The sequence below is a fragment of the Harpia harpyja genome, chromosome 16, assembly GCF_026419915.1.
Source record: "Harpia harpyja isolate bHarHar1 chromosome 16, bHarHar1 primary haplotype, whole genome shotgun sequence".
Classification (NCBI taxonomy): Eukaryota; Metazoa; Chordata; class Aves; order Accipitriformes; family Accipitridae; genus Harpia; species Harpia harpyja.
Genome location: NC_068955.1, coordinates 22,544,025 through 22,568,187, shown reverse-complemented (window position 1 = coordinate 22,568,187; position 24,163 = coordinate 22,544,025). Strand labels below are relative to the sequence as shown.

Here is a 24,163-nt window from a genome sequence, read left to right as displayed (position 1 = left end):
TGTATGATTAGGCAAATCCTTAGACAACCTACTGGCTAGTGAGTCATCTATGAAATTGCTGCTGCCAAGCTGCGAACTTCATGAGTATTTTGTCATTGCTTACTTGCTTATCATTTTGAGAAAGGCTTGAGGAATAAATGGTTGTATGACCTTTGGGGGATTTCTTGAATGCCTAGAATCTGCAAAGATCGAAGTGAATGGCCAATACAAGATCTATAATGTTTTCCTAACACAACTATTATCTTTGCAGTTTTTGGTAGCAGCAAGTGCAACTTATAGCATAAAAGAGGAGAAAACTGGCCAACGTATGACACACATTCTTGGCCAAGGGATGAAAAAATTTTTATCCTCATACACAACCAAAGCACTATTACACATTAGATTCCCTATGTTTTGTTAAAAAAAGAGGCAAGCAAACAATTTTTTCCTCAAATTAAAGACAGTCCTCATGAGAGTGTTTGTAGCTACAGACCATCAGTTGACACTCTCCTTACGCCCCAACAAAAACATATGTGCACACTTCTGTAAAAAGAATTTACATTTTCATTTATCAGACAATATTGCACTTCCTGGATAGTTAGAATAACTTGGCATGCAGAAGTTTTAAAGTGTAATTTGATTGTATAGAATCATAGAATCATTTAGGTTGGAAAAGACCTTTAAGACCATCAAGTCCAACAGTAACCTTAACACTGCCAAGTCCACCACTAAACCGTGTCCCTAAGCACCACATCTACATGTCTGAATGCACATGGACAATACATTTGAGCAGCAGGAAGTTTTCCATCCACTGCCATGGACTTATGCATTACAAATAGAAATAAATACTTCCTTATAACTTTCAGAACCTTATTGCCACAGGTCATTATTTTTAAACCGAGCCAATGGCTTGGAGTGGCATTTAAAGTGTCTAGGACATGTACTAGAATACAGCCATTTGCCTAGGTACATAATTTGCACTTGTGATTGTAGAAGAGTCCTTACCAGGCTTTGGAGTTTGCCTAAGTCAAAGCAAAGTCAATATGCTGTATTTCTGTGGTCTGGAAAGCAGATACAGTTTAAAGGTTTCATCTGGTTTCTTGTTGTCACAGCTCTAATAATGTCTGGTAGGTGACTCACTGCTCCATCCGCTCTGGTCATGAGTAACTGAGACAATACAAGGCACACTAAAAAAATAGGCATTGTTGATTAGTTAGGTCTTTACCAGTTAAAACCTGGAGTACCTTAAAAGGAAAATACAGTCCACAAAGCAATAAAAATGAGATCAAAGCATGTTCATATTTCAGATGCATAGCTGCTATCTTGCTAAATAACGTGCCGTTAAAACTGAAAAATATTTGTATTTGCATCATTCTATTTTTCCTGAGTAAAGTACAGGTGCCACACAATGACTTGTTTGAAAAGACTGTCAAGGATTTACTGTGTGCTGATAGGTCAATATTTCATAAGTTCTTGGCATATGATAAACTTCTAGAAAATTCTATGATCATCCATGAGAAGGCCAGAAGGAGATAATAGAGCTCCACTCTAAACTCTGCAGCTGTGAAGATAAAACTAATACAAGTCCCTTTCTTCTTTAAGAAAATAAAATTAAGAAAACCACAAATCTCTTCTTCAATCTGTTAAATAAAGGCCCACAAGGTGTTCACCTACACCTGAATGTTGCTCTGGTTCTGACAAGGCACGAAGTTAAATACCATAACTGTTCATAATCAAATCTATGTGTGATACTGTTGCATTTTTTAAACAAGGTCTTACTACCTTGTGATTTAATCAATTTATAGAGCAAGTTAAATTAAACTAGAATGAGGCACAGTTATTCCCAAAACGTATTAAATTAGGAATTTTTCAGGACCCATAATTCCAGGAAAACTCTCTCTGTTGATGTTCCTCTCATTGTAGTCAGGTTTCTCCCAAACATATGTTAGCATTTCAGTGTCCTTAACACCTATTTACTTGAGCGAGACCTGACAAAACTATGATCATTAAATAATTCTGCTCTAACTGCTTTGAAATCCCTAATTTTTTCCTAAATCTTTCCTAAAGGTCCTAGATCTCAGATTGAGCTTAAAAATTTTATATATGTTTAACGTATAAAAAGTTAAAACATTGAGCTGACCCAGCAAAATAACTCTGTGGGTTTTTATACTTACACTTATTCAGTCCTGACACTTACAAGTTTCCATACTGTAAAACCTCATGTGAATAGAAAAATATTTTACTACAACTCAGAGCTTTGTAAGTCCAAGCAATCTGGTAAAACTAATGAAAAAGTAAAAAGAGTAGACAATCAATACTGTTATCACATCTTGATCTGTCTGGATAGTGTCTCTCCCATGGAAAACCCCTAACTGATACTGTACTAATAAAGCAATCAGTTTCACCGGGGAATTAAACTTACTGCTGACATGCTAAACACTATTTTTCAAGACTGTAGTGTGGATATATAAATTCACTGTAGACCATAAGCATTTGGTTTGTCACTTGTTGTTATTCCACTTTGTCAGTTAGCTGCACTGAGTTTGATTTGCCCTTGGCTGCTGTCACACCTGGCCTTTCAAGCTGCTGTTAGCAGGGACTCATTGGCAGAACACAGTCTCCCGCAGGACGTCAACTATGATCCTCCACTGACCACCCATCACTGAACTGGCCAGCTTTCCCGTGAGACTCATAACAAAATCATCATGGGCCAAAAGCCACAAATGGGTACTTTGGTGTAGATGTCCTGCATAATTGGGGAGTAAGGGAAAGGAGCACTGCAGGGAGTAAGGGGAGTAAAGGGAAATTCACTCTGCAGGTGACAGGGTCAGCCCCACAGCAGGGCAATCTCTTGGCAGCATCAGCCTCAGCAGCCCTCCCGGCCTGACTCCAGCCATATGGTACAGCCTCTGTGGGCAAATTCACATGAACAGCCAAGACACATGCAGCTTAAAATGATAGAAACCGCAAACTTCACTAGTGTTATTTCCCTCTCTTAACTCTGCTCTCCCTCTCTCATGCTCTCCTTTCCCCTTCAGCGGGGAATTTAGGCTTTCAGTTTCTGGAATTTTTGCCTGCTGGTGATAGATTTTGTCTTTGTTGTACAGATGTTTGACGTTGTTTATACTTACATACTTCAGAAGGCTGCCTTTTCTTTTCATATTATAGGTTGTATATTAGCCAGACATCTTGCTATTCTTTTTTTTCTGCAGCTAACTAATTGATTGATTGTTAGCAGTACAATTGTTGGAAAGGAAAAAGAAAATCAATTGGTAAAGGAACATGCAAAATAACAGATGTTTGAAACACAGAAAACAGAATATAACATACTGCCTTTAAATCAATAAACAATGTGTGGGAAAAAATAAATCAAACATGCACAAATCCCTACCCTGCTGCTTTCAGGAGCATGGTCTTTTGTCTCAAAACTCATCCAACCAGAAGGTGGTTTCTATTCTCCAGAACCACTGATTCAGATGATATCTGCCTTTGACAAGAGTGCATTCACCACGACGGGGGCCATTTTTGCTTCAAATCCACCTTAAGGGTCTTGTATTGAGGCTGACCTAAGTCTTACAAATTTTTTTAATGTAATATTGCTGGGATATGCTTTTACTAACTATGTTTCCAGCTAAAATTATTCCATCTTATAATGTCCTTTCTAAATTAATAAATTAATGTGTAAGAATATACATGTATATATGTGTATCCTGGCAAAAAGATCATACATGTTTTTGTGTAATGTAGGGGTTTTTGCGTAATATATCTGTTCAGAAGCGATGCTCTTTAGCTGTGTTCCTTTGTCTTAGAAAAACATCAGCTCTCTGGGCTGCACCTTAGCTATGAAAATCTGTTATAGTCCAAAACATATTCTCTGACATCTTTTACCTAACATAATTTTAAACAAGACTTTTCATGAGTCCAATATAAGAACATGCTATTCGTAGTTAATCCTATGTCCTCAGAAGCATGCTTTTAAACAGAAGCCGTATTTTCAAAACAGATGTGGCTTTCTTCCTGCTGTAAAAATGCAGTAGAGATAACCTGATTACAGGGTTTGTTACATTAAATACATATGAATTCTTACCTTTTTTGATTTTTTTGTGGTTGTCACTGTTGCTTTAATCATACAAGATAAAAATGGTAGAACAAGTGACCAGAAGAGGTGATCAATACTACAAGCTCCTTCTGATCCTCATTAATTCTGTTTAAAGATAGAGTGTAAGTTCCACTGAAACTTAAGGGAATTTTTCTACTAAGATCAGTGAGAGATACTCTAGGTTTAATATTTTCAGTATAAGTAATTAAAGTACCTAAGGCCCTGATCTAGGTTGTATGTAAGTATAATTATACAAGTGTAGCTAGTTTTTGTACTATTGTACACATAGCTATAAAGGTGTAATTTTCTTCATGGGCATTCAAATTCTGCTGAAAGAAAAATAAACCAGTAACAGCTCTCATGTTAGCTGCATGCTTTGCTAAGACTAAACTGTAAATCAAAAACGTACTCAGGTACTAGAATAGGAGTACAGACTTGGGTGTTTATAGTAATGCAACCATATTAGAATAAATGTGCACCCCCAAAATTTTCCATACAGATAAATCCTTTTGCATAGGCACTCAGGATGGAGCCAAGAAGAAAGATAAAGGTTAATCATTACAAATCCTAAGTTTTAGGTGCACTACCATCTATGACAATTTTTCTCCCTTAGTTTGCAACATCCCTATAACCAGCAGATCAAGTGATACCATGGGGAAAAGCACCTAGCTCCAAATGCAGGGAAGAACCTAATCATGCTGGGAATCACGTCAGGCTGCTAGCATAGCACCGTGCCCTAATGTATATACCTGCCTCTCAGTCAGGCTAATGAGCTCAGGCACAACATGGGGTCACCGTGAACTAGACCTGGTTCGTGTCTCGCCGGCTCAACACGTGAGCAAGGCACAGCACCCCTGTGTCCACGGCTGTCCTCGCAGACACAGTTACGGGCGCAGGGGACTTCAGCAGCTCCAGGGCAAAAATCTAAGCAGGTGCTCTAGAGTGCTGCAGGTTGAGCTTAGAAGACATCATTTGGCTCCTCTGGCTATAATCATAGTCAGCCTAAAGCCTTGTGTGCACAAGGAAGTTACTATGAAGTAAACCAAGGTGACAGTGGTAAACTGGAAGAGCTATTCTGCACTGACTTCAGCTGCAGATCTTCCATTCTGGGATACAAATGCACCCTCACCACTCAGGCCAATCCCCGTCCAAAGAAAGCTCACTCGAAGGAGCTAGGAAAACTGAGTTCAAATCCGTGAAAACGGTCAGAGTAACTGTGATTGCATTGTAAGCTTATTCCACAGTACTCCTCCATATTGAAAGATTAATGTAGTCTTAATTCACTGCAACAATACTGAATGAAGTGTATGCTGCAGCATCTTGTTAATTGGTCAAACAATGCATGACTTTATATCCTGTCAGCCCTGTCAATGTCAGGGTTGGGTTTTTTTAACTACATTCATCAAAGGCAGCATGGGAGGGTCTTCCCAAGCCAGGGTTTGGGACTGTGGCCCTCATCTCACTGCAAGAGAGAGAGACTTTAGCTCTTTAGACCCATCTCTTCTAAAGTATTTAGGCAATTAACACTTACATATGCTTAGATTGTTTGGAAAATTGGTTTGAGGCCAAATTTACAGAGATATTACAAACAAGCATCTAGCTTCTATTCCATTTCCTTGGGAGTCTGATGACTAAATACCTTTGGGAATTTGGGCCTCAGGTGTTTTTTTGTGAATGTTTTCATTGTGTCTGATCTAACCTTCAGTTACTCCTCGAAGCTAAGAAAATTAAAATTCTAAATGCTACTTAAGTGTCACCTGGACATTGTCAGTATTATTAAGCTGATTTGAGGCAGCGGATGAACTGGAAACCTAACCATAAAGACAGAGGTAGAAAAGAGGAGTATGTTGTCTCAACATTTCTCTGACAGTACAGGATTGTTTCATATGCCATACTTCCTGCAATGTGATGGAACACAGTTAAACTATTAATTAATTCCAGATAATTCCTAACATTCTTTATTACTTAAATTGTGTAGTCCAAGACGCTTACATTAAAAAAAAAAAAAATCAAACTATTGTATCAATAAACTAAGATTTACAGTGTGTCCAGAATGAAACCTTGTGTTGCACTGAACAGAAGTATGATGTGCAGTGGCTGAGAGACTGAGGGAAGGGTTTCCCTCTGGGGATACAGGGGCCTTCCCATCTCTGCTGCTCTCTACTGCATTTCTGCTAGCATTCAGGGCTGACTGAAGCTGCCTTAGGCTGCCAATAACACTGGATTTTATAGTGGTGATTATTGTAATAATGCACTTGCAGGAAATTTTCAGGGCTTAAATAGTTTCTGCAGAAATACTTTACTCACTATTACCTCTCACCCAGGCTCCAAAATAAAATGAGGCTTGTAGGTCGGTTCTCTCTTGGCACAACAATGTTGCCCCGGAGCAGCGAGCTGACTGCAGCAAAAACTGTCCATGAAATTCCTGGGGTGCAGCACGAAGAGGAAAAATAATGCGGAAATTGGGGAAGACGCACACAGATACAAAATGATGATGTTGTCTGAAATTTTGTAGAAAAAAAGTTTGAAAGGAAACAATCAGAGAGAGCGGGGTGCTGGCCAGCCAGATGCAGGATGTGTCACCTCTCAGAGACCTAGCTGATCCTCGGAGCTGAAAACATCTTTTGAAAACCTTCGCCGAAGACTGGAAAGCAAAACACAGAGTGGCGATGTCAAGCAGCTCCCACCATCCTCTTCGCATTAAACCTGTTCAAAAAATCAACAGAAGGAAGGCCTCGGGTCTGAACGGGAAACTCGCGCTGCTCCTTTCACTCAGCATCTCTCCCCCCACCCCCCTCAGCCTCTCTCCTTCCCGCTCCCCCCTCCCGGGCCGAGGCGTTCTGTCCGGAGTCCCGCGCCCCGCCTCGCCTCCCTCACGCCCAGGGCTGCGGGCTCCAGCGCGGGGCTACGGGGGCCGGGCCCGCGCTGTGGGGCCGGCGCTGCGGGGCCGGCGCTGCGGGGCCGGGCCGGGCCAGGCCAGGCCAATGTGGGCCGGCGCTGCGGGGCCGGCGGGCGGCTGCGGAGCCGGGCCGGCGCTGCGGGGCCGCCCGCTCCCGCCCCACCCCGCCCCGCCCCGCCCCACCTCTCCGCGCCGCCAGCCCGCACCGCTGAGGAGCAGCGGCGGGAGCGGCGCCATCGGGATGCGGCGGGGAGCGGGGCCGCGATGGCTGCTGCTGGCGGCCCTGCTGGGGACTCTGTGCTGCGCCGCGGCGGGGGGCGGCGGCCGGCGGCGGGCGGCCAGCCTGGGCGAGATGCTGCGGGAGGTGGAGGCGCTTATGGAGGACACGCAGTACAAGCTGCGCAACGCGGTGCAAGAGGTGAGGGGGCGGCGGGGGGGGCCCGCGGGGTGGGGGGCCCTTCCCTCCCTCCCTCCCTCCCTTACCCCCCCGGGCCGGGCCGGGCCGCGCCGCACCTGCGAGCAGCGCAGCGGCGCGAGCCTCTCACCCGCCTTCGCCGATTCCTGTCAGCGGCCGCCTCTCCGCCTCCCCCGAGCGGGGCCGGCCCCACGCGTGCGGGAAAGCAAGCCGGCGGCCGGCCCTGCCCGCGCCCCTCCGTGAGGAGCCGCCGCCCGAGGCGGCGACCCGCGCGCTGCTGGGCCGGGGGGAGCGCGAAGACCCTTTTCGCTCGGTCTCCGCCGCCGTGAGCCCGCCCGGTGCTGCCGCCCTCCGCAGGCGGGGAGGCGGGAGCCGTGGGGGGTACCGGCGCGGCCACGGAAGGTCTCTCCTCCGCTGCTGGCGCTGTTTCTTGCCACAGGCAGGCTTTCCCGCCCCGCTTCTCGCATCGCCCACGCCACCTCTGCGCCCTTCGGCTGCCGTGCGCGCCTGCGGCTCGGCGTCCGCCCGGCGTGTGTATTGCGGCGCTGGGGGTCGCGTTGGAAAGCCACCCTCCTGCAGCAATGCAGGGAGATAGTGAGGCAGAAATGCAGGCAGGTCGTGAGGCAGAAATGCAGGCAAAATAGCCCGTCTGGATCCTAAAGTGAGAAAATAACAGTACGTGGCAAGGGGAGGAGTGAAGAGTTATTTTATTGTCTTTCTACAGCAGGGACTAAGACGCAAGAGGTTATCCCAAACCAGGATTCAAAGGTCTAAGACAGTCCTGAAAACGCGTGTGGAGAAGCGGCTTACTTTTGATATAATTCCGTGTCTTGATCGCAAATTGCTTGCCCAGAATTGCACAGGACCAGTTTCAAAGCCAAGAACTGAGTCTGGACCCTGAGCCGTTGTCTCGTATCGCTATCAAAAGGCCTTGTTCCTGCATTTCCCTTACTTCTGCACTTTTTTCCCTTCATGTTAAGAATCGTCCTTCCAAGTTCTCTTTTCCTCTCATTGAAAAATACATAGTCCGAAAAAACCTTTTACTGACAACCCACTGGGGAAACAGACCTTTGTTTACTGTAATTGGATAATTTCTGCATTTTTACTGTCCTCTGGACAGTTGCTGAAATCTACCTCTGTCATCCACTTCATTTAGACTGCAAACACATTGAGACAAACCATTTTTTTAAAAGTATTTTTTACAATGCTGAAAATATGCTTAGTTATAAATAAGGATGTAGTTAAAATTTCTGCCTGTTTTACTCTTCCTGTAGTCAGTTCTGAATTGAGGAATGGTCTGTATACAGCACAAAATGTGGATTGTCTGAGCTGCATCTTAGCAGATAAATGCTTTACACTTAAAAAGGTTTGCAGCTGTCATTTAAAATAAACAGACACACCAGAAGGAAAAATTTTGTCTTGGGAAAAATTCTGTTGTTCAGCCTGGCTGAACTTGTGGCCTCCTAGCTCTGTTACAGCAGTTGCAAATAACAAAGGGACACAACTTATTCAGAGTTTGTGTTGTTTACAAGACTCATGCCCTTTTGCTGAGCTTATTCTGTTTTCTGATTCAGAGAACACTCCTTTTCTGTGTTGAGTCTTCATCTGGAAACAAAGACAGTGGGGACTGAAATAGAGAATTAAATTCTGGATGTACGCACCCTGATCTATAGGACTGCTTCTGTTGACTTCAAGGGGCTTTGGCTACGTCTCTGTCCTGCCAGAATATTTTCTCTTCTTTGTCAGATGTGAAAGTGTCTTAAGTATTTAGTGGTTTTCTGGGAAAAATAGAAAGCTGGGCTCTTGACTGGCATCAGCCTGTAGAGATACCAGATTGTCACTAGTCTTCACACACTTTTTTGTCACAGGGACTGACTTTGGCTTAAGCAGTCCAGAGCTCAATGGTTTAGCTCGCCACTGTTTTTCTAGTCCATTAAAAGAGCTGCTGTGGTCACTGAAACAGCTGAGTAAGCGTTCCCATACAGGGGGATCTGTACTAACAGAATTACATAATTAAACAGGGTGTTACTGAGGGCTGCACAAGAAGCATTGCTTATTCTCTTTTGTGTAATTGTTGTTAATTTTCAACTGGTTTCTTTAAATTTGGCAGATGGAAGCTGAAGAGGAAGGGGCAAAAAAACTGTCGGAAGTAAACTTTGAAAACTTACCTCCCAACTACCATAATGAGTCCAACACAGAAACCAGAATTGGTAATAAAACTGTTCAGACTCATCAAGAAATTGATAAGGTATGAGAAAACATGTATAGCAAGCTGCTGGTTCTTACACACATTTTCTTCAGAAATAAAACCACTTTTGCATGTTTTGGGGAGAAATAAGATAATTTGGAGCATAAATTTTCCTGATGATAATTACTTTGGGGTTTTATTGTATCTTATTTGCTTGCATAATCACTGTGTAGGGGCACATGTCATAAAAGGTTAATGTGAAATAATAATTTATTTTGAAAAAAGTGCCTGCTAAAAACAGAACATAGGTACAGCTATTACATGGGTCATAAAAGAATGACCATCTCCCACTCAGTTAGCTTCATTACAGTGATATTTTAAATAGATAAGGAGGTAGTCTTGTCATCTGCTTTTCCCCCCATATTAGGGTTTTATACAAGTGACAGGAAAATGGGAAAAAAGGTGGGGGTGGGTTTATTATTACAGAACGTAGGACTGAAAGTAACAAAGGACTAATAAAAAAATGTAGTTTGATATTTTGTTCTTCTTTTGCTGTATCAGGTTACAGATAACAAAACTGGATCAACAGTTTTTTCTGAGACAGTTATTACATCTGTAAAAGATGGAGAAAACAAAAGAAATCATGTAAGTGAACACTTTTTTTCCTTTTGAAAATTAAACAAATACTTTGGGTTCATCATTCAGAAGAAGGTGATATAGTTCACCTAGCGAAATTTCTGAATGCTTTAAAACACACAAAACCGTTAGGGGTAAGCAGTCAAAAATGTTTTGTTCTTTAGTTTCTTTAACTTAGGAATATTATATTATGAATTGGAAGCAGAGTTTCAATGTTGTGGTTAACTGAGGTGCTTGATCTGAATATTCAATTTGTCTGTCAAATGTAAATGTTGCACTCAAATAGCAAAGATAGTTACACAGCCCTTTCCAATGAGTGTGAATAAACAAACCCTTAGTATAACAGTGCTTCATGTATGTCCTCTCTATGCTCTTTGGTTTCATAAAAAAGTTGGTTTTTAGACTTTCAACACTGGAAAATAAATTGTCTATCATGAGGAGTCTGTGGAACAGTATATGACTCTATTTGCTTTTCAGCCTAACCTAGTAATGGACAACTGGTTGTGAAATGTCACTTTGGGGAGGGGGAGAGGGGTGGGACAATAAATCCCCCTCCTCCCTGGAAATATGGTTGTTTAAGGATTCTTAAAGAAGTTTAAAAGATCAAGAATATTCTTCACCCAAGTCTTGCACACAGGTACGTTTGCTAAACATCAGTAGTCCCATGAGAAATTTGGCACATACCACTACTTAGAACAACTGTTAGGTTTTCTTTGGTTATAGTCTTACCAAAATGGACTTTTTTAACGCTCTTACTAAGACAGGACTTGCCAGTGTTTCCTCTGATAGCTGGCTTCATCTGACTAACAGTTTGTGGTTTAATTTAGTTTAACATGCTCTGGGGTTTTTTTTAGAGTAACTTTCTTCCAGTTCTTTCACAGAAGCAGCTCTTTAACTATTTCATAAAGCATTAAAAAAAGAAAAAATTATGGTGGTAGTTCCTGTTTTTAATGGGCATAAAACCTGAAATTAGTGCATCTTTTCTGCTATCATCCTCTGACTAAATTTTCCCTCTTTCAGCTCATATTTTTATACTGCTATTAAAGTTTGAGAATGGCAAGTAGCAAAATAAAGTTGCTTATGTATGCTTTACTTTTTTTTTTACTATTTTGCAAAGTTTATAGATTAAGTGGTAAGTCAAGGTACAAAAGAAATTGCAACTATTCTGAGCTACAGCTTGGTTTTATACAAAGTGTTAACATACTCCACGATGCTTTTTAGTAATGAGATATGTGTAATGAAGGCAATCAAAATTTTTTTTTCAAGCAAATATGGTCATCATCTTCAAACCCGGTGTACATAGGTAAACTTTTCAACCTTCTTAGAAGTGGGACACAACACTGATGTTGTTTCATAATGTATTTGGCTTGCTTGTGGTGTTTAATCATTCTTCACAGCTGTAAAAAATATTTCTAAATTAGCTTTCTCCAACAATTATACAAAGTTCCTTATAAGCTTCATATATCAAGTGACATCTGCATTTTCCTTATGGGAAGGTTGCCTCACTTACAAAGCCAGTCCTGCATCCAGACCCAATACTGTTATTAGTCTTCCAGCTGAAGAATTTGAGGGCTGAATATAAATTTTTGTCAGATTTCATGGCGGCAGTCTTTATTCACTTATGAAGTAAGCATAATCAGAAGCGATCACATTAACTCCTAATCATTTAAATCCTGGGGCACTTTATTCATCAACATCCTTACTACAGCAGCTGCTGAAACAAAACTACATTTGTTAATGTTTATTTTCCCTCTCACACTCATTTTGAACTCTCAGCATGCCCATGGTACAAACACCTTATTTAGAGGTTGCCAAGGTAGAGAAAAAGTTAAATGGGAAAAGCAACCAACAGATGTATTTGGTTGTTAAGGAGAGCGGGCAAACATGCATATATTAATTCGACTAAGAGATGCCTAACAGAAGTAAATCTGAAAATACTTGAAAACTTTAAGCATTAAGGAGGAATATGAATTACTTAGGGTACTACAAGGGTGAAGAACTACTGTAGAAGTAATGGCATGAGATTGAGAGTTGGAAAATTTGGGTTACAGCAAGAAAAACATGCTGCCAAGGAGAGATCTACCAGGTGGACGAAAAATTTTGTCCAAATTAAAAAGCACTATTGCTTAGATCTGTAAACTTAAGAGCATTGGGAAAATGAGTTGCAGAAAACTTTGCACTGGCCCCTTAGGCCATTTTTATATATATATATAAATTTTCATACTTGAAGTGTCATGTGACATTGTGGGATGTCCCAGTCACCTTCCAGGCTGCAGGCTTCACAGACCACTGGATGGTAATTCTGCTTCTTTGCTGCTTATTTTAAACATTAGCAACAAAGTAATACATGTATAGGTTTTGTATTCTTCAGGCAGTTAAAAATGGAAACTTTTTGAAATTTGTTTGGAGATTATCTTAGTGGATCTCTAACTATAGCTAGTATATGCTGTTCTGTAATACACATCCTTAATACCCATCAGTGATTCATCCTGCTGTGCAGTCTTAATGCAACAAAAGGTTTGTATAATTGTATCTGTAAGTATTGACAGTAATTTGAAAAGGGTGATACTGACATTTTTTTCTGGGGATGGAGATTTTGGTAGCAGAGGCTGTAGGGAGCCAGCCGTTGGGAACAGGACCTCTGTTCTGATGCTACTCCCGTAGCCTTCAGATTGGTCCCTCTTTAGAACAGCACTTTTGTTTTTATTTTCAATCTGCCAAGTAAAGGAAATAGGCACATGCTATCACACAAGCTCAGCTTTTATGCTTGTAGGGAAACTGAATGCTGAAAACTAAACCTGTTTCATAGGTTCAGTTTATAGGCTTAGCTTATGAAAGTTAAGGATTCCCACAGCTCCTGCACTTTAGGTACAAAATTGGGTGGTAAATATAAGAGTTCATCAAACGCCTTAGCAAACCACCTGCTCTGAAATGTAAACTCTGCAGTAATTAGTAATAACTGGAACCCTACAACCCTCAGTTCACATTTATTCTCTGAGCTGAGTTAAAAGCCACTGAAATCATGGAAAGTTTTTCCAGTGACATTTTTGAGCTTTGAGACATGATGCAAAAGCCTCACAGGTAGGCAAAGTTGTGTCTTGCGACAGGTCTGTGTTGCAATAATAAATCCACATATTGTCTGGAATGAAATTCGGCACGGGAGAAGCAGCTTCATGGAAAATAGGTTGCGTCTGCCTTTTAAATCACAGTGGCTGTGCCACCCCATGTCCTCCTGCAAACAGGTAGAAATACACATCTATATAGTGCATATAAATATATATAAGTATATACACATACATATAGTGCAGATACACTATTACAGAAACATAAGGCATAATCTTACACACACACATACTTTTCCCTCTCAGACAGTATTTCTTGGCTTTGCATCACAGAAGTATTCTCTTAAGACTGTGTTCTTTGTTACTGAATGGCTCACTTGACAGTGTTTTGATGGCCAGACGACTATCAGTATTTTAAGTCTTTAGAAGAGGAATTGGGCTGCTTGCCATTTCTGGCAATGCAATCCAGTTCTTCAGAGGTGCTGCATTATTTGGAGGCGCCATTTACATTCCCAGACTAACATTCACTTTCTCAGATGTCAGTGAGGACTGACAGTCACCAGCATAGACGTCAGGCTTTGATCCAACAGTCTTTTATCTTTAGAGGGCAAATACAGGCAAGAGGTAGCTGGATGTGAATGTTTCTCTGTCTGTGCAGAGTTTTACATCCACTTGCTCCTGGGTTTAAGGCTCAAATACTCTAATTTGCTTCTTTGCGGAACACTGGTTAGCTTGCAAATTAATAGATTATTTCCAGTAGTAAGCTCAAGTATAGAACACAGATAAAGTAACAGTGCTCTTTATTACCATATGAAAATCAAAATCTTTTTTAGCTTGTTGATTAGTCCTATTTCAGTTGTGATACATTAGCCTAACCAATGAAAAGCAAGCATGAAAAATAAAAGGAAACAAAGTTAGTACTGGAAGATTTGCTGCACAAAGATTAGTTGTGTTTCTTCTCATTTGTGTTCAGAGTAGTATTTTATATAAGCTCTCTCTTCTAATTCAAATCTAGTGTACCTAAGATTCTTTTTTTTCTCGTCTGTATTAATTTGATAAATAAAAATAGCAACAGCTTCTTTTTAGCAAGTTTTTTTTTTTTCCTTTTTTTCAAACTTTAATAGAAGTATATCTGGTTGCTTTCAATTCCCTTTCTTGAAAGAGATTTTTAAAGAAGCTAGTATCTAGGGAGAGTGTACCAGGGAACTGGAAGAGTATCACGCATTTCTTGTTTGGCTTTGGCATGTTCCTTTCTTTTGCCTGTCCTTGATGGTAGAGGCTCTTGAGGGCATGACTGCGCCTTCTCATTAGTTCCACAGTACAGGTCAAAGTTTCTTTGTGGGAGACTAAGGAGAGGTGCCTTCAGTGTGATTCTGTGCAAGGTGCTTGCTCTTTCTCTGCAAAGGTGGGTGTGTGCCTGTATGCACACACGTATTTGGCACCCGCCTTCTGCAAATACAGTAGCTGGTTAAGTAAGTAATTTCAAACACTCTCAGGTCCTTCAGAGAGAGGCCCCATGATACCAGGCCTTTATTTCCACGGTTAGAGGCTGCTGTTTGGATCCCTGCAGCTCTGGGCAGGGAGGACTCTATCACTGTGGAACTGCTTTTACAAGCTGACTTGGCAGGTTCTTGAAGCGACCATCTGTCAGGTCACTGGTTTATCTGTAGAGATAGAATAGATAGCATCCCCATTATAATGGCCATATTTAAAGCATTTTTCAGCCTTTATCTTTAGTCTCACAGTAAAAGAGTAAAAAGAAAGAAAATAGTAGAAGAATTAAATGTTAATCTCTGGGGTTCTATTTCCCCCTTTTCTAGAGAAAAATGTGTTTTAAATGGCTATGTTATAGCACTTCATAACCAAGCTTCCACTTCTCTGCAGGTATCCAGAACTGCTAAAGTAACTGCTTGATTCCTATCTGAGCAACTTTTATATGATTTTACTAAGCATGTTCTCAGTCACACATACTGGAGTTGCTGTCTTTGAGATTCATACTGCTCCAGGGAGAGGAGTTCCTACCAGTGCTGAAGAGAAAATGAGCTTTGAAAATTGAGGAGGAAGCATTAATGGAATGGAAATTGCAATTTTTCCATCAGCAGCACTGCAGGAGAACAGCTGATGGCAGAAATTTGAACATGCAGCATCTTGGTGTTGAATTCTGCTCCCTTTGGCATGCTAGTGTCTCAGGGAAGACACTTGTTTTGGGCATCCCAGTCCTACATTTGGGTCCATTTTTTTTGTTTCATTTTCCACAGAACTTTTAGTCCTCAGTGACTTGCACTCAACAACCTTAAACTACCAATAGACACACTAAGTGCATTCCTGGGTTGAAATCCTGGTCTCTGTCTAGCAAAAAAACCCCCATAACATCTAAATCTGGTAGTTTTTGTATACTTAATAATTTAATTTATTAGCATTCTTAGTTTGCTTTTCTGTTAACTGTCCAGCCTGCTCTGTTGACGTAAGTTGTTACATAAATCATGTCTTGACTAGTACAGTTCTTTTCAGAACACCCCACCCTTTAGGTAGTTCTTAGTGTAGGAGTAGATAAGGCAAACTGTACTTCCTAGCTAATGCTCCAGGAGAGAATTAAGAGATCTGAATGAACCGCGTCACTGTTGTTCATACACTACACAGTATACAGTACACAGTAACTTGAATAGATTATTACAGTTATAATATAGGCTAAAGCTTTCTGAAAAAAAATATGCATGAATAGCTTACAATGGCGATCAGTTGAAAAAGTGAACCATAGTTTCACTAGCCTTTTGTAAGCAGAATACCTGCATGCTATTGCACTCTCTTTTGTCACATTCAGTTGATACTTTTTAAGTAGTACATCTCAAGGGTTTGCAAGTCATAGCTTTAATTTTAAAACAAAACACCTCTTGTAGGCTAGGTTCCCATCCAGTCCCAATCCACCTAAATTCCTGCAGGAAAACTAATGAGCATTTTTTTATCTTACTGTGCATGAAGAACTATTGCTTTTCACCAGCAAATCTACCCTCAGTTCTTTCAGTCTCTTGCACATCTCCAAGGCAGTGTGATGTGTGTTTTGCCCTTCTGATGTTTTAAGTAAGTTGGCTAACCTGTCTGATGCTAGCAATCTGCTCGTAGTCTACACTTACTCTGCTGGAAAAGCTATGAAGTAGCCCTGTGAAGTGAAGCTAGATGTTGAGCTTTTTGAGCCCAGTTAGCGAAAGAGCATTCTGATAGTGATCCTGAGAGGCTTGAATACCCATGTCTTGTTTTGAAACAAGTAAATCCATCCCCCAGCTTGTTTTAGAGAGCCAGAGCTCTTCAGCCAGGCAGGGTTCTGACATTCTGAACATTTTATTGAAACCCCTTTTTTTCCCTTTTCTTTTCAGTTTCAGTCTTGGCAGCGTAGAATATGAAGCTAAGGGGAAGATGCAAATAGCTCATGAGGACTAGTAGCTTGTGTTTATTAGAGTAGAAAACAATGTGAAGAAGGGTGCAAAGGGAAAGAGAATGTAGCCAAAGATGAGAAAAATTGTGCAATTAGTATTTTGAATTGGTCTTATTAATCTGGAATACTTTTAGGTTATGAATCTTGTTGTAGAGCAAGGGACATAACCTTCCTGTATGAAAGGTGTGATGGAGCGTGCGCCCACCTCTGAGTATTCATATGTAACTCCATAAGCAGCAAATGCTTCTTAGTGATGCAAAAGCTATTAAGAGATTTAATTTAGCTCATGGATGATAGGATGGCCTTATTGTCAGTCACAGTGTATCTCTAAAACCAACATTTTTACTGGTCATCTGATGTTCACTGGACTATAGCCAAAAAAATCTGAATGTTAGCGTCAACGAATGGAAAGACCTGTCATAAGGAGTTTGAAAAACATGTGTCACCTCTGATCCTGCATGAAGAAACTTGTCCAAGGAAGAAGGTGGGAAATCTCTGTAATTGCCAGCTGAGGTGTATGTCATACAGCTAGCTCAGTGACCACATCTTTATTTATTGAACTTAGTCCATTCTGAGTTGGTTTGTTTTCTCAGAGAGAATGCTGTGTAGAAAGTTAAGGATCCACACAGAGAATCAGGAATGCATAGTGTGTACAAACATAAGATGGTTTTGTAATACTATAATGCTGCAATGGCCATGATGTGGAGAAAAGTGAGACTGCAGTTTCCGTGGACTCAGATATCATGCTTGGTGACCCTGAACAAACAAGCAGGTGTAAACAGCTGCTAGACCTTATCAGAGTGAAGAGAAGCAATGTGACTTTTGCCAAGAGGTAAGGCAAACCAGGCAGGTGTTTCAGCTGAAAACACAACAACCAAAGGTCAGAGAACACAGATCATGATTGCATTTTTGGGGGCTTAAATAGTGGCTTGGAATTACAGGCAAATAACTGATGCAATGGCAAAGGGGTTACTCCTAATTAAAGGTATCAAATCCTGCTCTCCTTTGTATCAGTGGGAGTCTGAAGTAATTCAGATAACTTGAGTAGATTTACTTTGCTAGTAATGAAAAAAAATTTAAGAGAGTGACTAGGATTTCTTTCATATTTCCTATTGGTCTAGCTTAGTGTAAGATTTTATGTCAAGTTAGGCAAACAAAACTGTGTAATACTAATAGATATTCTGAAAGTAACATTCTTCATTAGTAATTCAGGTCTATGCCTGTGTTTAGAATTGTTTTAAAATTTGCCAGATCCTCATGTGGTATTTCTATTCCAGTTAAACTCCAAAGAAAAAGAATATTTTTATGCAAAATAAAGTTGGCTGAAGAATTGCCTCACCATTTTTATCCATCTGGACTGTTAACCTTTGAGTAGCTAAATATTGAAGAGAGAAAGATTTTCTTGGAATAAATTTCTCCTCACCAAAACCAAGCTATTACTGTAACACAGTTACGGTGCCTAGAATTGATTCAATGTTCTAGGTGATGGTTAGTAAAAACACAGCAGTAAACCAGTAGGTTTATCTCCAGAAGGCTACAAAACAGACTTTCTCTTAGAGAGTGAGTGCCCACCTGCTGCTTCATCAGTGTCTATCTGAGCGCCATGCACCACTTCTAAAGCTTACAGCATTCTTGTTACTTGTGGAAATGAATTCTGGCTTGTCTGAAAGTTTTCATTTGTGGGGAGGTATGCATCATGTTCAGTTATCTGCTTCTTCCTTGTTTGCATATTGGTTGGTACAACTCTTCTGCAAGCAAGCCGTGGTAAGGGAGTAGTGTAAATCAAAAAGCGGTTGTTTACCTTTTCCCTGGTTTTAGTTCAGTCTTCTCATACATAACATGCTGAGTTTAGGGAACCAAGGCTGTCCAAATGTCTTTTACAGATCATGTCCAAGTTGTAGGGAGATATAAAAACATATCATTGAGAATGCTTTTACTTTCTGCCTCTACTAGATCTACCTATTTATGCTAAGAGAAATTAATTTTTTTTTATCTTCTCTGTAAGGTAACAGATACAGTCAGGAGAGTGACCCTTTTATGTGGACTGGTGACAATTCTGTGATCTACTGATGTCTGTTAAGAGATCATAGTATGGACTGTCTTTAGACAGCAACAACAGTTCATCAGCAATGTTTCTTTCCTCTGGTCAGACCCGTGTAGCAAAATTAATCACGAGAGGAAAAGCTTTAAGGCAAACGAGAATTTTTTTCCATTGGTTTTGATTACATGGTTTAATCCATTGGCTCCAGCAGATGCTTATTTGAGGTTTTAGCTGAAGCCATGTTATCTAATTAAGCAGTAAGCTTTAGCTGGTAGAGTAACAACAGTAGCAAAGGCTTTAGGAAATACAGGCTACGATACTGGATATAAAGCATAAATGTTTTGACTTTTTATTTTTTATTTACATCTGTTATAGTCTTAGAATGATTGAGATACAAAGGATAGAGATGAATGGATTAGATCTGCAGCTGGTTTACATCTGTATTGTCATATATAAGGTGGCAGAATGGTAGTAATTCGCCATGGCTGGGAGGTTGGCCCAGTAACACATAGTTCCATATACGATGAGCCGAAGTCTTCTCTGACCTTTTCCTGGACCATAGGAGGAGTTGATTCATCAAAATCGGTAGAATGACACTGGTTTTACACCAGTGAGTAGGAGGAGACAGAACGAATGTGAGCTGTGATTGCTTGGCCTTCTGTGCAGTTGTTTATGGTCAGGAAGATGTGTGAGATGCTACTAGTCCAGCTTGATGGCATTTTGTACTACAATCTACTAAGGTAAACCATGGAAACTGAAGGAAAGTAGTGAACTGAAGTCTGTTTCTGTTTCGTTCTGTTTCATCAAGGATTTGGCGACTGTGAGAAAAAAAGCACTGTAGAATGGTGGCTTCAAATTTACTCCCTTGAGAAATGCATTTTGATGTCAGCTGAGTAAATCTCACTTTGTCCTTCCTCCCATCTGATTCAAAACCAGCATTTTGGCACCTTCTACGGAGTGAGTGTCTGCCTGGCCTTTTGAGGGACTGAGTCACTTTGATAGTTAGCACTGAGGAATATCACACCAGCTGAATGCATTAGCTGTCAAACTGTGGTTGTTCACCACTGCAGCTTATAGAGAGAACCCCCCTCCAACTTTTCTACCTGTCCTAATTCTTACCTTAATAACGAGTCCACTTCTCCCTTCCAATTACTAATATATCATAATATAGCATAATTGGTAAAAAGATATACAGGGTGGGGTCGAAGTTTCGGATTTGTTTACTTGTTATTCTGTCTGTAAGTGACTCAGAGCCTGTTCTGTGAATTTATATCACATGAGGAATCCCTCAAACTTGTTCTCTTAGAAAGTCCACTCATCCCAGGGCAGGGAAGAAGCATCTTACGGCATGTAGAGAGGCTGACATCATGGTGTCACGCAAAGGGGAACCTTAGTGGTCTTTCTGTGTCCAAGATATTTCATAGCCACCAGCAAGGGAAAGTTTTGGTTCCCTAGTAGGTGTTTGTCTTGGACTTCATAAATGATAAAAATCTAATCCATTCACATTCTTATGTCCTTTTTGGAAGGATGTAAAGAGTATGCTGAAGACCCTTTTTCATTTCTTCTTCACTGGAATTTGTTTAGGAAATGGAATGAATATTCATGAATAGTCATCATCTCATGTTGTTGATATCCTCTAGACACATGATTTCAGACAGAGAATTAAATTAAGGAAAAAAAAAGGCTCTATTGTAACTCCAACAAATGCCCCAAAGAGGAGGTCTGGAAGAAGCCTCAAAAAGTCAACATCTACCACCCAGATGCCTACTGCATCCTTAGACAGACATTCGTCCCATGTGTTCTCCAAATCCTCAAGTGCTGGAGACAATTTATTCCAATGCTTCTCTATGATCACTCTAAAGTCTCTATTGCTGTAATTTAAAACCCTTTTTCTACCATCTAGAGCTCATTGAAAATAAATTATTCCCTTTCCTCTACAGTAACAGCAGTCTCCCACACTGTCAACTCTGCTATAGGCAAAATCCATTGTAGATTAATTCTTACCCGTGTATTTCTGTTCTAGTATTATGATCTTTGGCTGACACCTTAAACACAGCAAATAAGTTTGTTGAAACTGTAAAATACCAAAAAAATATGCCATATAAGAACAAAGCATGTAAGATTCAGGGTTTGAAATAAGTTGTGTGAGGGACCGGGCACAGGTTGGCCTCTTTCTTACTCTCAGTGTGCTACTCTTAATTTAGTGATTAAGATTAGCAAGCAGCTATTAAGTACGGAAGTCTTGTTTACAACTTTTGCACAGCTGTTTCACATCCTTGTTGTGTACAGCTACTCTGTGTTGTTTTGCTTTTATAAATTTTCAAAATTTACATAGTTTGGTAGTGAATCATGGAAACTTTTGTAGCTGCCAATTGTAGACAGAAGAGGCGCCTGCATTAAAATTCAGCCCCAGGCACACCACTACATGAAAGCTGTATCTTTATATGATTACTGACTACTTAGAAATAATGGCACTTTAGAGCTTTGTAGTGCACTTTTACAGTGTTTCCATAACTGTTACTGTATCTCAAGACATTTAGAATAAAAACAAAGGTCTTTTAGACACATCTTCTGATTATCAAAGGTTGAAGAATTGTTATTCTCCAATTAATAGATCCACAGGTAGATGCATTTCTCTATTAAGACAATTAATTGCAAAATCATTAGGAAAACTTTGTTTATAAACATGCATCAGTATTTTGACCTCATTTGATAATCTCATAGTATGTGAAAAAGCTTTTCTTAACATGGAACAATTAAACATGGAGCGCATGGCTACTGGTTTTGGGTCTCAGATTGTCTAACTTCAGAATATTCCTTCTCTGTCTAATTATGAATATAGAAGATTATAGAGTCTCTGTGTATTTAAAAAACAATGGACTGAGTGTATAGCATGGCACCAAGTTTCCAGAAGGCCTAAGGGAAGATTTTGTTGTCAGAATTTCTACCATCCTGCTCTGCCTACAGTACACCTGACAAACAGGAGAAAAGAAATTTCACGTTATAACCTGTCCTGCCTGCTCTAGGGCAAATGTGTGGGGTGGGATGAGATGAGACTTCTGCTATTGCAGACAGTCACTGCAATATGTAGCCCTATATATATATCTATGGCTGTATACATATATATGTATGTATGTATGTATATATACATATACACAGACCTTTGCTCCTTTCTTAGTTGGATTACTCTTAATTTCCAGACTAAGTTAATTACCTGTCAGATAATTTGTGGGGGTTTTCTACCAAATTTGAACAGTTCTAGTGTGCCTCCTCTGATACCACTGCAAAATAAATTGAAATAAGTACTTTGCACTGTGTTTCCTACTCAGGAGCATTTGCAGAGGCTGTAATCTTGCCAGGATCAGATTATTACAATGCTTACTGAGAAAAAGAGGGGGTGAGGGAAGAAAATAAAGTGACTGCTTCTGCAGAGTGACCTACCATGAAATTATTGCATGACGTACAGAAATTTTGACCATGCTGAACAGAACATGATCTGATAGAGCATCTAGGCATCATTTTTCTCATTATCCTGAGGCATTTGTCAGGAATCTTTTATTTTTTGCTTTTATATGTAGTTTCTTCTTTCAATGAAGTCTCAGTTCCTTGAAGCTGTGGATAATATGACATTTTATTTATTTCTTTTTTGACCTGGAACATTAACTGCATAAGAATCTGATCAGTGACAGCATCGCTGTATTTGTGGTGAGAATAAGCAGATGGTGTAGAAAGGGGTGGACTTCTTACGCTAGCTTTGGTGGCAGGCAGTTTATTGGGTGACTACAACCCGCCTCAAATAATTCCCTAGGCTTTTTGACAGCATGTTAAGGCTAACATAGCTATGTCACATTTGGTACCTAAAGCCAAGTTCAAGTGCCTTTGGGTCATCTTCAGTTATGTCATATAAACATATTTTGCATTCATTCATATTCCATCATGTGGAGAGCCAGAAATGAAGTTTTTCCAATTAAGATGTTTCTGTTTTCTTGACAGGGGAAAAGGAAACAGGTGAGATTAGTTCTATGGAGAAGTTCGAGACAAAACTGAGGGAGTCACTTGTATTATTTATTAGTTTTGAGCTCAGAAGTCACATTTCTGTTGAACAGCCACACAAATAGCTGACTTTCCCACATAGCACCGGGATGTGACTAATACCATAGTTTGTAACTCACATGTCTGCTCTTTTTAGTATGTCGTTTTTTAACAGTAGTCCTTATTTTTATGAGTGCTATGTATTTGGCAGGACAGTGGTAAGAGGTTCACTCTGCTGGAAAGTATTACAGAGGTTTTGAGGTATTTCAAGGCAAATTAATTCATATCTCATTAAAGACAAATGCAGTGTGTGCCCTGTCTAGACAACTAAGAGATTAGGAGCTGGAACACTACTGCAATTCAAACTCTGGTAGTAGTTTCCATAAAACAATATTCCATTCCATGTAATTCTACCATTTTTCTAATAGATGTAGTACATGTAGGATATAAACCAGTTTTTATGCTTTTTTTTTCCTTACTACTCAGCAGTTTTTGCCATCTGCTGCAGTAATGGAGACCAGCCCCATGTGAAATGACTTCTAGAAATTAAAACCCAGAAGGGGATATGTAAACCAGAGGTAAATATTAACTCTTAGAAGTGCTAATTGCTAAGAAATGTCAGTTTCAACATCAACAAGTGGTTTTGCTAGAGCACTTCAGCTATGGCTGAAGTTATCATTGTCTCACAGATACAGTTGGAAGTGTTTGGGAAGGATCTGTAGCTACCATTTATGGAGGTTAACACTGAGTTTTACTTGAGTTACAGGTTTTTGAAAAGGAAATTTCTTTCTATCAATCAGGAGCGTTTAAGAAACATGTAAAAGGGCTTTTTGTTCAGAGAAGCTTTTGAAGCATAGTTGTCCCAGTAGACTGCGAGAGGTGCCCCCGTGGATTTCCAAGGTTGTTACTAAAAATAATTTTCTAATTGTAGCACCAACTGCTTTTGTAGCATTGCTTCCTATGTTGTGTACCTGCTGGCAAAACTGCCTCAACTCTCTGAAATCAATGAATTTTGCCTCTATACTTTATGGCTTGTGAACTTGAAATCCATAGAGGGTTAGGAATGAACACTTTGCAACAGCTGTTCTGGCTTACAGCTGTATGGACAGTGCCAAGGCAAAAAAAAAAAAAAAAAAGCCTGCCTCTCCTTTAGCTGTTAGGCAGTTTCAAAAGGTTTGTAGTCACAAACTGCCACTGGATCAGAATAAGCCAGCAAACTGGGCCATATAGCTTACACAAGGAGGGGAAAAGTGGTTCTCCTATTTGAATCCCACTTACTGTTCTCATGTCAGAGCTGTCAATGACCTTGGCAGACGAACTGGTACTGAGTTTCTCCATTACAGCTGCCCCTTACCCACAAGGGCATTTTCTGTTCCATATAC

The 24,163-nt window shown here is 40.3% G+C and overlaps 1 protein-coding gene and 1 long non-coding RNA gene across 3 annotated transcripts in view; one reads left to right on the top strand and one right to left on the bottom strand.

The window, feature by feature from the left end:
• Window positions 1–700: 700 nt before the first annotated feature.
• Window positions 701–7,518, bottom strand: LOC128153006 (uncharacterized). Its single transcript, XR_008238817.1, has 3 exons — window positions 7,491–7,518; window positions 6,392–6,722; window positions 701–1,166 (listed from the first exon to the last, which is right to left on the bottom strand). It is a non-coding gene; the product is annotated as an uncharacterized LOC128153006 (long non-coding RNA).
• Window positions 7,114–24,163, top strand: part of DKK3 (dickkopf WNT signaling pathway inhibitor 3) — a 29,571-nt gene continuing 12,521 nt past the window's right edge. The window contains exons 1-3 of one of the 2 annotated variants that reach the window (XM_052811823.1): window positions 7,114–7,395; window positions 9,503–9,640; window positions 10,142–10,225. In XM_052811823.1, coding sequence (XP_052667783.1) covers window positions 7,219–7,395; window positions 9,503–9,640; window positions 10,142–10,225 — 399 coding nt within the window. In that variant the 5' untranslated portion in view covers window positions 7,114–7,218. The remainder of the gene's footprint in view (window positions 7,396–9,502; window positions 9,641–10,141; window positions 10,226–24,163) is intronic. The other variant, XM_052811822.1, reaches the window with a different exon arrangement.